Below are 13,803 nucleotides of genomic sequence, written 5' to 3' on the forward strand. Positions count from 1 at the left end.
CACAGTATTCTGAGACATAGCTCTTATTTGTCCTTCTCTATAAAAAAAGAGATGGATTCATTTATATCTACTAGAGATATTCATATTTCTAAATGTTCCCCCCCACACTTGTTAGTTATCTCTTTGCTCTAAAACTATTTGTTTTTTATTTTTATTTATTTTTTGAAGTGTCTCACAACTCTTTATTCTTTTCTTTATGTTTTTTTATTATTTTTATTATTTTTTTTAATTTTTTTTGGGGGTACACCATATTTGTTTTTTAAATAGGCAGGAGTGACAGAAGAAAGGAAAGGACTTCTTAATTTCTATCTCAATCCTTTCCACATAAAATAGCTTCAGGATTTATCCAATTTCTGCCTGGAAAATTTCCTGGAATGTGGTTGCTGTGATTATGTTTCTCTTTCTTTTATTCTTCCCCTGTATTCAATTATTCCCACTAGATTGTAATAGTTTCTGATAACAGTATTATCTGAGAAACTTGGTGATTCATTATTTACTTGGCTTTCAGTGAGGGTTGGTTTTTCCTTCTTCAGTTTATTATCAGAATCGTTCACATGATACCTGGTTGTTTTCTCCCAGGGAGAAAGTGGTACTGTACCTCCCTACCCATGTGGAGGTAGGCAGGTCCAAATAAATGTGAACAGAACTGACATTTTTATGGGGAAAAAACTTTAAAAGCAGATGCCAGCTTCACCAAATTCTTTTTTAATGTGGAGTACTGGTGACGGGTCATGTTTCTGCAGTGATCTGTTACCTGTCTACATGAAGAATTATTAGATAAGCATGGAATTCTGAAAATTATATAGCTAGAGAAATAACACACATAAGTTGCCACTGTGATTCTCCTTATCCACAATGAATACAGATTTATTAGTTGCCTTTTATGATTACCTGAATAACACAGGTTTACTGTAATAAACTGCACAATTTCAATAAAATAAAATAAAAATAATAGAATGATTTACTCAGAGGTTTCCATAATTAACATTGATGATCATATTTGTTTTGGTGATTTCTAATGTGTGTGTGCATGTGATGTACAAGGTATGTGTATGATATCTAAACTTTTATAGCAGGTACTTTTATAAAAATTTAAATCCCTTCCCCTAATTTTCCTATCCTTAGTATAATCTCTAAGAAAGTGTATTTAAGAAACCATATCTTGGGGGAGGGTTGGGATGGGATGAATTGGGAGATTGGGATTGCCATATACACATTAATATGTATAAAATAGATATCTAATAAGAAAAAAATGTCAAATTGTACACTTTAAGTATATGCAGTTTATTATATGTCAATTATATCTCAATAGTATTTTTTAAAAGAAAAAGAAGAAACCATATCTTGTGACTTTTCCCATGACTTTTTCCCAGCTCTTATTATATGCAAATATTTAAATAATTGTTTTATCAAATTAATAAATTATATTATGTAGAAATATTTAATCTGATATACACATAAATGACACAATATTTGCTAGTATCATAATACAACATCATTTATAAACTACATTCTCAAAGAAAGGGGATTTTTTCTCAATAAGTTATTTCTCAACAGAATAATTGCTAGGCCAAAATGTATACAAAATTTTAATGAATGTCCATTACCAACCTGGTTTAAAACTGACTGGGACAACTCTAAGGAAGTGAATGCTATGGTTTCCAATAGCAATATAACAGAGTCTACATTACAATTGAGTCTATTACATCCATCTGTGTCAAAAGGTCTTACTGAGAGGGGACATTTCACAGTAAAATCATAGAATTCCCAAACAAATGACTTGCTATTTGATGACCCATACACAACTCTATAACTGGAGACAGAAAGGTCTCTCTGTGTTACAAGAACTTTTTTAATATTATAATAATTAGCCCTGTATAGACAGGTACATTGATGTTAAGATAAACACCTATTGAAAATTTATTACAAATATATAAGAAATCAATTTATTTAAATACAACTCATTTTTTTAAATGAAGTAAATTTACATAGCAATTTTCTCAGTGCCATTATGACATCCCTGTTCCTTAGACTGTATATCATGGGGTTAAACATGGGAGTCACAATAGTGTAGAAAAGAGAAAGCACTTTGTCAGTTCCTGCTGAGACTTGGGTCTTGGGTCTTAAATATGTGATAGTGGCTGATCCAAAGAACATCATCACAACTATAAGATGAGATGAACAGGTGGAAAAGGCTTTGGCCTGACTTGTGGCTGATGGCAATTTAAGGATTGTGGAGATGATTTTTCCATGGGAGACAAGAATCAGCAGAAATGGAACCATGACAAACAGCACAGCAACTGCAAAGACCAACATTTCATTCAGAAAAGTGTCCCCACAGGCCAGCTTGAGTATTGGGGGGATGTCACAGAAGAAGTGGTTGATGAGGTTAGAACCACAAAAGGGCAGAAAGAAAATCTGGCATGTCTGCCCTATTTGGATTGGAATTCCGCTGATCCAGGAGCCAGCCACTAGCTGGACACAGACCTTGTCGTTCATGACTAGAGGATAGTGCAGAGGGTTACAAATGGCCACATAACGGTCATAGGCCATCACGGCCAGAAGGAAACACTCAGCGGCTCCTAGCACAAGAATGCAGCACATTTGTGTAGCACAGGCAACTAAAGAAATTGTTCTTCTCTGGGTCCAAAGATTAATGAGCATCCTGGGGAGGGTAACTGATACATAGCAGATTTCCAAAAAGGAAAAATTGCCAAGGAAATAGTACATAGGCATCTGGAGAACAGGGTCCAGTTTTGTTATCAGAAATATGATGCCATTGCCCATCAGGATAATGATATAGATGAGTATGAACAATCCAAATAGAAACTTCTGGAGATGGGGAACATCAGCAAAGTCCAAGAGAACAAACTCCATCAAATTAGTTAGATTTTCTTCTGGTGCTTTTTCTTCGTGTTCCATCTGTGGAAAGGGGAAATTGATTATCTACTTTTTATTTTACCTTCAGGGATCAGTGCCTATTCTCTAAATTGTATCAGGATACCCAGGTTGATTTTCATGGTCACTGCAATTGTTTCTTATGTAAAAATGTTACTATTTATTTTCCTCTTTCTCAATTTATATCCCATGCAATATCATTGTACACTCTCCCCTGAAATGTCCTTTAAGGCCTTTGTTTCTGAATACAGTCCAGGACAAATGGACTGAGCACAGACATTGGACAAATTGATAATCATTGAAGATAGACCCACAGCTTTGCCATATGATCTCACTTTTAAATAGTTACTTTTTTTTCCCCCACCCCTTGCAGCTTGTGAGATCATAGTTCCCTGACCAGGGATTGAACTCCAGGCCCATGACAGTGAAAGGCCCTTTCTTAACCACTGGACCACCAGGAATTCCTTTAAATACTTACATTTCTTGAAAATCCTTGTACTTCTGTATGATTTTTCTCTACATACTTCAGTAAAACTATATCAGAAATTACCTTTTTCATACATTTTCAAATGCCTATTTCAACTCTTCATTTCCCTCCCATCACTTGATGATCTTGAGCACGCATGTCCATATATACATTTCACATTATTAGTTTGTTTACCAAAAAAAGAGAATATTTTATTTTATTGCACATATCTTCTTAGTAGGATACTAAGTGGGGAATTTAAGAAGGTTTTATTCTAGAAAAGTTGCCTGGGAACAGATACAGATAGAAACAATCAAGAGGGTCACCCTGGGAAAACAGGGATAACCTGAGGTGTTCACTACCTACGTAAGATATTCCCTGTTATGTTTCACCCTGTGTTCCATGTGCATCTCTGATGTCTTTGTTGTTCCTCAAAAAATACTTCAGATAACAATTTCTAAACTCACACTTCTTAAAGATAAGATATTGAGACTTAGCAATGATGGATAAATTGATCATTTGCATGTTGGTTTTGTGATTGCAAGTCAGTGCTAATTTTTTTTAATTGTATTTGAGTTTGAATGCTAGCTCCGTGACTTATCATCTGTGTGATATTAAGCACTTGTTTAAAATTTCTGTTTTCTTCCTTATTCATAATAATTAAATGAGATGGTATTAGCAAAATTACTTTTCATTTTGATCTGCTTATATATTAATTATGGCCCTATAATTATAATTATGAATATGGCATTATGCTCTTAAAGCTTTAGTTGCCAGGGTTGTAACACATTGCCCAGCAAAACTGTATTTGATAAAGTTATTGAGTTACTTGTCGATGATTACTTTTTCCCATTATTTTCTTTCATCAGGGCCAGTAGTAAGATAAGGCCCTATTTAAATAAGGAGTGAGACTCCTCTTGTACAAACTTTAAGAGGCCCTCACTCATTTTCAGGGCTGATCCTACATTGCACCTTTGTGAAATTGAGTACCTGCCTAAATATTGCACCCAGGCATCTCTTGACTCAACATGAATCCCAGCCCTACTTTTCATTTTCCCATCCTTTGTGTTTAGATCTTGTCCATGCAAACATCATCTAAATATAGTGTCATGGACAAAAAATACAGTCCTAACAAGATGGCCTGGAATTGGATTATGGCTTGACCTAGCTGTGTGACAATACAAATTGCTTAATCTCCCTGTGTCATGGTTCACTCAGCTAACAATTGTAAAACTGGCTAACAATTAATTGTACCAACAGTTAGAATTGTTACATGCATTAATTCATTTAGTATTTGCAAAACAACTTGAAGGCATCTTAGCATTCATAAAAAGTCTATTCAAAAGCTAGTATTATTGTTATTATAAACTAAATTTTATTCTTCTAAATTTCAATCTCTGTTCTAAGCAGCATGAAAATAATGCTAATTTACTTTGGCTTTGTATCACCTGGTTCATGTGAGCATGAAATGAGATATTAAAACAATCATCACAGTGTTATAAAAATCCCAAACTCTTAGTTGTGAATTCTCCATGAATTCTCTGCCAATAATTTTGTTAATATTATAACTTCTACTCTGTGGACCTGACAGCAAGAGTACACATCACTTTGTTGCACATATGTGTTGCAATTTGGCTAATTCCGTTCACATATCTTTTCTTTCACTAATACTATATGATCTGAGAAATAAGGACTTCAACTGTATTCCTACTTGGAACAATACAGATCTTAGAAAATGCTTGTATACCTAACACAGTGTTCATTATTTGATTCCGAAACTGAGCAAAGGAACAGACACTTAAAAAAAATCATCAATCTTAAAAGGGAGAAAAGGATTAACATACAAAAGAACAAAATTCTAATCTTTATCATTTTTATGAATAAAAACATTTAGTATAAGTAATTTCACTCATTACTGGAATAAAATTACTTCCAGTGCTATATCAAATATAATTTCCAATTGTAGGAACCCAGCATTTTGGTGATGAAATCTTGTATAACATGAAATAGATAAGATTTAAGTTTGTATTTCTCAAGAGTGAGACAAGGTATACTTCAAATATATTTGTATATTTGATACAAATTAGTAATTCAATCCTTGAAAATAATTTAAAAACAATGTTGAACTTAAAGCTATTTTTATTATTTTACAAATCCTGAATTCTATAATATTTTCTTCAAACTAATTGTTCTTTGGGTCCTCCAATAGTTATACCTTTATTTTTTGTATTGTTTTACTTTAAATTTCTTATTACAATATAAAGCTGAATACACATATATAACACTTTTTTTTTTACAATGTGTTGACTCAAAATAAAGTTTCTTTTAATGTTATCTATACCTACAAAAATACTTCAGTTATTACAGTTTTTGGTATTTCAAAGTGATTTAATACCATTATTTATTATCATTATTTAAGTATACATTTTATTTAATAGAATTAGAAATATATAGGAGTTACTTTAATGAACAAACATATTTGCTGCTATGTATGTGTAAAATATTAATTTTAAATTAAAAAATATGAATTAAAACAACATATTTTCATATTTACCTTTCTTAAGATATTGCTGATTTTTCTCACTAGAGACGGTTTAAATATTTACATTACTGTAGGTGGAATTACTTGTTTCATCAAAGCTATTGACCCACCTTTTAAATATTCTGTTCTTTCTAAACATAAAGTGCTCGTTAATAAAAATAGTTATCTCTACCCCAGGGATCTTTTCCATCTCACACATTTAAATTTCTAATTAAAATCATCACTTTGCCATTTGCTGATTTGTTGTACTCTATTTTTCCCAGATAGTTCTCACTCTGCCCAGAATACTTTTTCTTTATCCTCTCCATGGAATAGAGGGCATGGTGCATTTTATTTCTTAGGTGTAAACAGGGTGCTGAGTAATATTATTTGGGACCATCCAAATTGACACACAATGAAATCTTCCTTTGTCTATTATGAGTGTTTCATATGGGGCCTCTGTTAGATAAGTTCCTTGATTGCTAGTTAGAGGGCTGGCCTGTGTGACAGGAGTCATACATGATCTGATGACAAATATTTTCATGTTTAAAAGCAGTGTGTTAGTGGTTTCTTCAGCAACCTGGGATTTAGCCCTTGAATGTATTAAACACATCTCAAAATTTAAAAATTTATCCCAAGATTAATTGTAATAGGAGGAAAATTTTTCTTCCTTTAGCAGTCTATCACCATCTTTTCCCAAATTTATTTTACATCTTCAAGAGTGAATACTTTCAAACTCTACTTACAATAAAATAAGAATCTGGAATACTGAGATCATGGGGAAGATGCCAAACAAACAGTCTGTGAATTCTAGGCTTCAAATGTGTGGAGGAGAAACTTTTCAATATGTGAATTGTTTAAAACTCTTGGCTTAGAGCCAAATTCTCATGACAAAAGATAGGATGTTGCTTCCTGTTATTTAGTAAACAGTGATTACTAAGAGTTTATGATTGTGAAGAGAAAATATTTACAAGAGAGGGAACACACATAGTAATGTGATAATGGGAGTGATTTGGGACATTAATTACAAAGTATTAGGAAGCACAGGGCTGAGATCATGGAAGGCCAGCGAGGAGTGGGTGGTGAGAGAGGCTTCACGTGGGGACCAGGTGTGACAAAGGACAGCAAGGAACTGAAAGCCCAGCCAGGCCTGACCTACTGCAGATGCACATCTAAGTAGCTATGCTACAAAGGAGTTCTTAAAACCTCAAAACTGGCAGAATGTAATATTAAGTATAAAAAAAGTAGTCATCTGATGCAATAGAATAGAAATTCCAAAAAAGGCTCAAGTACAACTGAGATTTTGTCATTTAATAAAGATGGCCTACCAAATTAGTGAAATATGGACATTTAAAATAATTGCTATTGGGACTTTCTAGGTAGCTCAGTGGTTAAGAATCAGCCTGCCAGTACAGAGGACCCGGGTTCAATCCCTGCTCCAGGAAAATCCCACATGCCATGGAGCAACTAAGTGCTTGCGCTACAACTACTGAGCCCATATACTGCGACTACTGAAGCCCATGGACCTAGAGCCCATGCTCCGCAACAAGAGAAGCCGCCACAATGAGAAGCCCATGCACCACAATGAAGGGGTACTCCCCCTGGCAACGGCAACTAGAGAAACCCGCATGCAACAACTAAGACACAATGCAGCCAATTAATTAATTAATTAATTAAAATATAAAATAAAATAATTGCTATTGGGACAACTGGGCAGCCTTAGTGGACAAAAAGAATAGATTTTTCTTGATACCTTTTCCCGCAGTAGGAGAATCCCCAAATGATACACAGGTTTAAATATTTTAGAGAGTGAACTGATGAAAGCACTCTAAGAAAAAATTTTATAATTTTGGAATAAGGAAGTTTAACTCTGACTCAAAATTTAGAATGCAGGACAGAAAAACTAAAAAAAAAAACTAAAATAAACTATGTAAAAATAAATGATTCTGGATGATAAAAAGAAACAAGCCCCAGAAATTAAGTCAAATAGAATTAATATAATGGAAAAATTATTACTACTGATCTCAAATAAAATGATCGTTGCTCATTCTTGAATATGGAGGAAAAATCTAAAGTATAAATTTTTCAAAAAAGGACAAAACAGATGAATTTACAATTCACAGGAAAGATTCCATAGCTACAAATTCGTATTCAAACTGTAAATATATTCAGATGTTTTTCTTCCCAGGATCAAACTGTGTAAAGACTCCACAAATGCCACTGCTCTTCCCCGTCTGCCTTAACAAGTGACTTCAGTCCCGGAAAGCAATGTTCTTCTCCTGAAATGCGCACAAACACACACACCACGCGCGCACACACACACACACAGCAGTACCTACATAGATAATGTGTTTGTGTTTATAAAGAAGAAAGTGAGGTTTTCAGCACTGTAAATGGCTTTGTTTTAAGAATAATGCAATTCAAATAATAAAAGTTTCCCTTGATAATAAAGACATTTATACTTTACAAAGCACATATATTCACTACAAATATTCATCATGTTTAAAAAATTAGTGGTATAACTATATTTTTGGTATGTTATTACAACTGAAAGTGGTAACTACTTTGGATTTTTGTTTGTTAGTTGTCCCAATAAGTGAAAAAATAATTTTTGATACTATTCACAGGTTTCAGGGGTATGGAACTTCATTACCTAACAAATAAATCACAGTGCTCCAAGAACATAGCTCTTGTTTACCCTTCTATAAACAGTGTTAGGTTAGTTCATATCTACTAAAGTTATTAGTATATTTAAGTGTTTTTCCTATGGTTAGTTAACTCTTCTTTTGCAATGATATTTTTTAAGAACCTTTATTGGCATATAATTGACATACACTAAACTGTATATATTTAAAGTGAACGATTAGATATTGTTTTTATTAGCAATGTATATATGGCAATCCCAACCTCCCAAACAATGTTTTCTTTTAAAATTAGGCAGAAGGGACTGTGAAAATGAAAGCATTTCTCAATATTTGTCTCACTCCATTCCACATTCAATAGCTTCAGGAGTTATCCAATTTTTGTTAACATTTTTCTGGGAATTGTTTTAGTTGTTATTATTTCTCTTTCTCATATTCTTTTCTTATCTCCAATCATTTCCATCACATTTTTATAGTTTCTGATAAGCATGTTCACATACATGTGAATAGAAAGGACTTTCTCACTTATGAGTGAAAGCTTTAACAGCAGGTGCAGACTTCATCACATTCTTTTTTAAGCTTAAATATGAGTGGCAGGCCATGATTCCACAGAGATCTTTTACCTGTGTATATAGAGAATTCATTTGGTAAACACAAATACTGACAATTTGTAGAATTAATCACATCAATATAAATTGAGAAATAATAAAAGCAACCACTCATAGTACTTTTCCTGTTTTACAATGGATACTGATTTGTTGTTTTTTTTCATGGTTATATGAATAGCACAGGCTTATTGTAACAAAATATATATATCAGTAAAACAAAAGAGAAAATAACAGAGTACTTTATTTTGAGATAACCACAATTAACATTGATTACTGTGTTTACACTGATCATTTTCCGTGTGTGTGTGTGTGTGTGTGTGTGTGTGTGTGGTATACAAGTTATGTGAGTATCTGTGTTTTTTTAGCAGATATATTTAAGCAAGCCTTATTTTCTTTTCCCTAATTTTTGCATCGCTACTATCATCTCTGAAAAAATATTCTTTAAAAGTATGTCAGTGTCTTCCTCCCTCTTCTTATTATGTGCAAATATTTTATAATAATATTTATTTTTGTCAAATCATTATTATGTGGAAATATTTAATCCAATATAAACATAAATCATGCTTCACATTCACTGGTATTGGGGAAACAAAATCACATAAAATACTACATTATCCATGAAAGATATTATTCTCTAAGAAATTATTTGTTGTATAGTCATTGCTGGACCGAAATATTTTTATTTAATGTTTATTGCCAACCTGGTTCTTAAAATGGCTGTTACAAATGTATAGAAGTAAATGATATTGTTTGTCATAGGTCATATAATAGAGTGTATATTACAATTGAATCTATTATGTAAATCCTTGCTAGAAGTTCTTACTGAGAGAAAACACTACACAATAGAATTCTAGAATTACCAATAGAATAATTTGTTATTTGCTAGCGTGGACATAAATGTATAACTTGAAACATTACAAGTAAGTTTTAACATAGAAAAAATTATGACTGTATAAACAGAGTTTTACATAAATATGTTAAAATTTCAATACCAATATACAAGGAATCAATTTCTATAAATATGTGTTTTTAATGAAATAAACTATTTACATAGAAATTTTCTCAGTGCTATAATGACTTCCTTGTTCCTTAGGCTGTATATCATGGGGTTAAACATGGGAGTCACAATAGTGTAGAAAAGAGAAAGCACTTTGTCAGTTCCTGCTGAGTGACTAGCCTTGGGTTTTAAATAGGTAATAATGCTAGATCCGAAGAACAACACCACGACCATAAGATGAGATGAACAGGTGGAGAAAGCTTTGGCCCGACTTGTGGCTGATGGCAATTTAAGGATTGTGGAAATGATTTTGCCATAGGAGACAAGTATCAACAGAAATGGAACCATGATAAGTAACACAGCAGCTATGTAGACCGTCATTTCATTTACAAAGATATCCCCACAGGCCAGCTTGAGTATTGGAGGTATGTCACAGAAGAAGTGATTGATAAGGTTAGAACCACAAAAGGGCAGAGAAAAAATCTGGCATGTCTGCCCTATTCGGAGTGGAATTCCACTGATCCAGGAGCCAGCCACTAGCTGGGCACAGACCTTGTAGCTTATGACAAGAGGATAGTGCAGAGGGTTACAAATGGCCACATAGCAGTCACAGGCCATCATGACCAGAAGGAAACACTCAGTAGCTCCAAGCACAAGACCACAGCACATTTGTGTAGCACAGGGAACTAAAGAAATTGTTCTTCTCTGGGTGCAAAGATTCCTAAGCATTCTGGGGAGAGTAACTGGTACATAGCAGATTTCCAAAAAGGAAAAATTGCCAAGGAAATAGTACATGGGTGTCTGAAGACCAGGGTCCAGTTTTGTTATTAAAAATACGATGCCATTGCCCATCAGCATAAAGATATATATGGCTAAAAACACTCCAAATAGAAACCCCTGAAGATAGGGAACATTAGCAAAGTCCAAGAGAACAAACTCCATTAAATTAGTTAGATTTTCTTCTGGTGGCTTTTCTTGGTGTTTCATCTGTGGAAAGGGTAAATTTAGAATATGCTTTTCATTTTACCTTCAAGGATCAGTGCCTGTTCTCTAACAGAAGTTGGTTTTCATAATCATTGCAATTGTTTTTAATGTAACAATATTTCTATCTGTTTTTTCACTTTCTTTATATCCTCTAGATTATCAGTATACAAACTCCCCAAAAATATTCTTCAAAGTCATTCTTTCTGAATACAACCCAGAATAAAGCAAACTATGTTCTGCTTAGCACAGACCCTGGACATTGGTGATAATCAAAGATAGATCACAGCTTTGCCATGTGATCTCACTTTTAATTACGTACATTTCTTGACAATCCTAGTTTACTTCTCTATGATTTTTCTGTATATGCTTCTGTAGGGCTGTGTCAGAAATTATTGCCCTCATACATTTCCAACTGCTTATTTCAATCCTTCATTTCCTTCCTACCACTTGATCTTGAGCACATATGTCCTTATGTACAGTTCGTATCATTAGGCAGCTTACAAAAGAGAGCAAGAGAGAGAGAGAGAGGATAATGTCTTTTATTACACATAGAGAAATACAACAAATATCTCATGGTAGGCTATTAAGTGGGGAATATACATGATTTTACTCTGGAAACATTGCCTGGGAACACAGATACAGATAGAAACAATCTAGAGATTAACCCTGGGAAAATGGATAGCTTGGAGTGAGTGTATGGGTGTGGGCAGGGGAAGAAAATGTATTGCCATTATATTTTACCCCATGTGCTGGGTTCAACTCCACTGTTTTTGCTATTCCTCAAATAATATTTCAGATAAGTTTATAAACTCACTTTTCTCAGTGGTAAGCATATTGAGAATTAGTAATGGTAGATTAATTGATCATTTGCACATTGGTTTTGTGATTGCAAGTCAGTGCCTATTTTTCTTATTGGACTTGATTTTGAATCCTAACTCCATGATCTATTACCTGTGATATTAATCAATTGTTTAAATTACCTAAGGTTTGCTTCCTTATTTGTGATAATGAAATGACATAATATGGGTACAATTACCTATCAATTTTAATCTGATTATTGATTAGTTATGTTTCTATGATTATAACTATGAATATGATATTATGTTCTTAAATCAACAGATTTTCTAGCAAAATTGTATTTAATAGAGTTATTGAGTTACTTGTTGACAACTGCTTTGTTCCATTCTTTCTTTTCTTCAGGATCAGGACTAGGATAAAATGAGTGAGATTCCTTGTGTACAATATTTAAAAGGCACTCACTCATTTGCAGAGCTGATTCTACATTGTGCTGTCCTGAAAGTAGCTCGTCCTTAGCTATCACGCCCCAGGCATCTCTTGACTCAAGATTGCTCCCAGCCCTGCCTTTCATTTCTCCATCTTGTGTGTTTGGACTTTGTCTATCAAACATAGTTTAACTATAGTGTCATGGACAAACAATACTGTCCTACCAAGATGGCCAGGTCCAAATTACAGTTTCCCCACATGCTAGCTGTGTGACCTATGCAAATTGCTTAACTTCCCTGTGTCATAGTTCACTCCACTCTCCACCAACTGTACCAACTGTTAGGATTGTTATATGTAATAATTCAGTCAATATATGTAAGACAACTTGAAGAGGTCCTGGCACCTATAAAAGTCTACTTTGAAGCTAGCTATTATTGTTGTTACTAAAGACAAAATTTTGTTAATCTAAATTTTATTCTCTGTTCTAATCAGCATGAAATAATACTCTCTAATTTAGTTTGCTTTGTATCACATGGTTAAACAAAATGAGATCTTAAAGCATTCATCAGAGTGCTATAAAAATTCCAAACTCTTAAGATGTGAATTCTTTGCCAATATTTTTGTTTCTATTATCATCATCTCCACTCTGTGCACCTAATACCAAGAGTACACACAGTGTTACAACTTGGCTAATTCCTTTTGTATGCCTTTTATTTCACTAATACTACATGATCTGAGTGGAAAGGACTGTGATTATTTTTCTGATTGGGATCAATTTAGATCTTACAAAATGCTTTTAGGCCTAGTATGGTACTCAGTGTTTGATTCTGAAATTAAATAAAGCAACAGACACTTGAAAATGAAATCATCATTCTTGAAAGGGAGAAAATGATTAATGTATAAAAAATGAAATTCAAATATTTTTGTAACACTTTTATGAATGAAAATATTTAATATAAATGATTTAACTCTTATTACTTGAATAAAATTACTTCAGTGCTAAATAAAATGGCTAATTGTACAACCCCAACATTTTGGTGATGAAACCTTATAAAACATGAAATAGGAAATATTTGTGTGTGTATGTATTTCTTAAGAGTGAAACAAGGTATATTTCAAGTACATTTGTATATTAGGTATAAATTAGCAACTTTATCATGAAATTAATTAAAAACAATATTGAACTTCAAAAATTTTTATAATTTTATAAATTCTTAGTTGTATCATTTATTTTTCTTTAAAATAATTGTTTGCTGGACTCCCCAGTGGTTATAACTTTATTTTATGGATTATTTTACTTTAAATCTCCTGTTACAATATCAAACCTTATACATAAATATAATGCTTATTTGTTACATGTGTTGGTTCAAAATGAAGTTTCCTATAATATTGTCAATACCTAGAAAAAATACTTCAGTTATTACAGTTTTCAGTATTTCAAAGTTATTTAATACTTATTTATT

General features: G+C 33.1%; 2 protein-coding genes across 2 annotated transcripts; both read right to left on the minus strand.

The window, feature by feature from the left end:
* Positions 1-671: 671 nt before the first annotated feature.
* Positions 672-2,940, minus strand: LOC130848648 (olfactory receptor 10AG1-like). The gene is made up of 2 exons (XM_057727077.1): positions 1,962-2,940; positions 672-754 (listed from the first exon to the last, which is right to left on the minus strand). Exons 1-2 carry the CDS (start codon positions 2,920-2,922, stop codon positions 672-674), a joined length of 1,044 nt encoding a protein of 347 aa, XP_057583060.1. The 5' UTR covers positions 2,923-2,940.
* Positions 2,941-10,177: 7,237 nt separating this feature from the next.
* Positions 10,178-11,137, minus strand: LOC130849862 (olfactory receptor 10AG1-like). Its single transcript, XM_057729083.1, has one exon. The coding sequence runs from the start codon at positions 11,117-11,119 to the stop codon at positions 10,178-10,180; it is 942 nt and encodes a 313-aa protein (XP_057585066.1). The 5' UTR covers positions 11,120-11,137.
* Positions 11,138-13,803: the final 2,666 nt, after the last annotated feature.

Source organism: Hippopotamus amphibius, chromosome 3, assembly GCF_030028045.1.
Source record: "Hippopotamus amphibius kiboko isolate mHipAmp2 chromosome 3, mHipAmp2.hap2, whole genome shotgun sequence".
NCBI classification, from domain to species: Eukaryota; Metazoa; Chordata; class Mammalia; order Artiodactyla; family Hippopotamidae; genus Hippopotamus; species Hippopotamus amphibius.

What these genes read in the sequence shown, in the direction of transcription:
- LOC130848648 (XM_057727077.1), bottom strand. Translation starts at nt 2,922, where the DNA reads ATGGAACACGAAGAAAAAGCACCAGAAGAAAATCTAACTAATTTGATG. An exon ending in TACTTCATTTAAAAAAATGA is followed by an intron (nt 755 to 1,961) that starts GTTGTATTTAAA and finishes TCATGTAGACAG; the next exon opens with GTAACAGATCACTGCAGAAA.
- LOC130849862 (XM_057729083.1), bottom strand. Translation starts at nt 11,119, where the DNA reads ATGAAACACCAAGAAAAGCCACCAGAAGAAAATCTAACTAATTTAATG.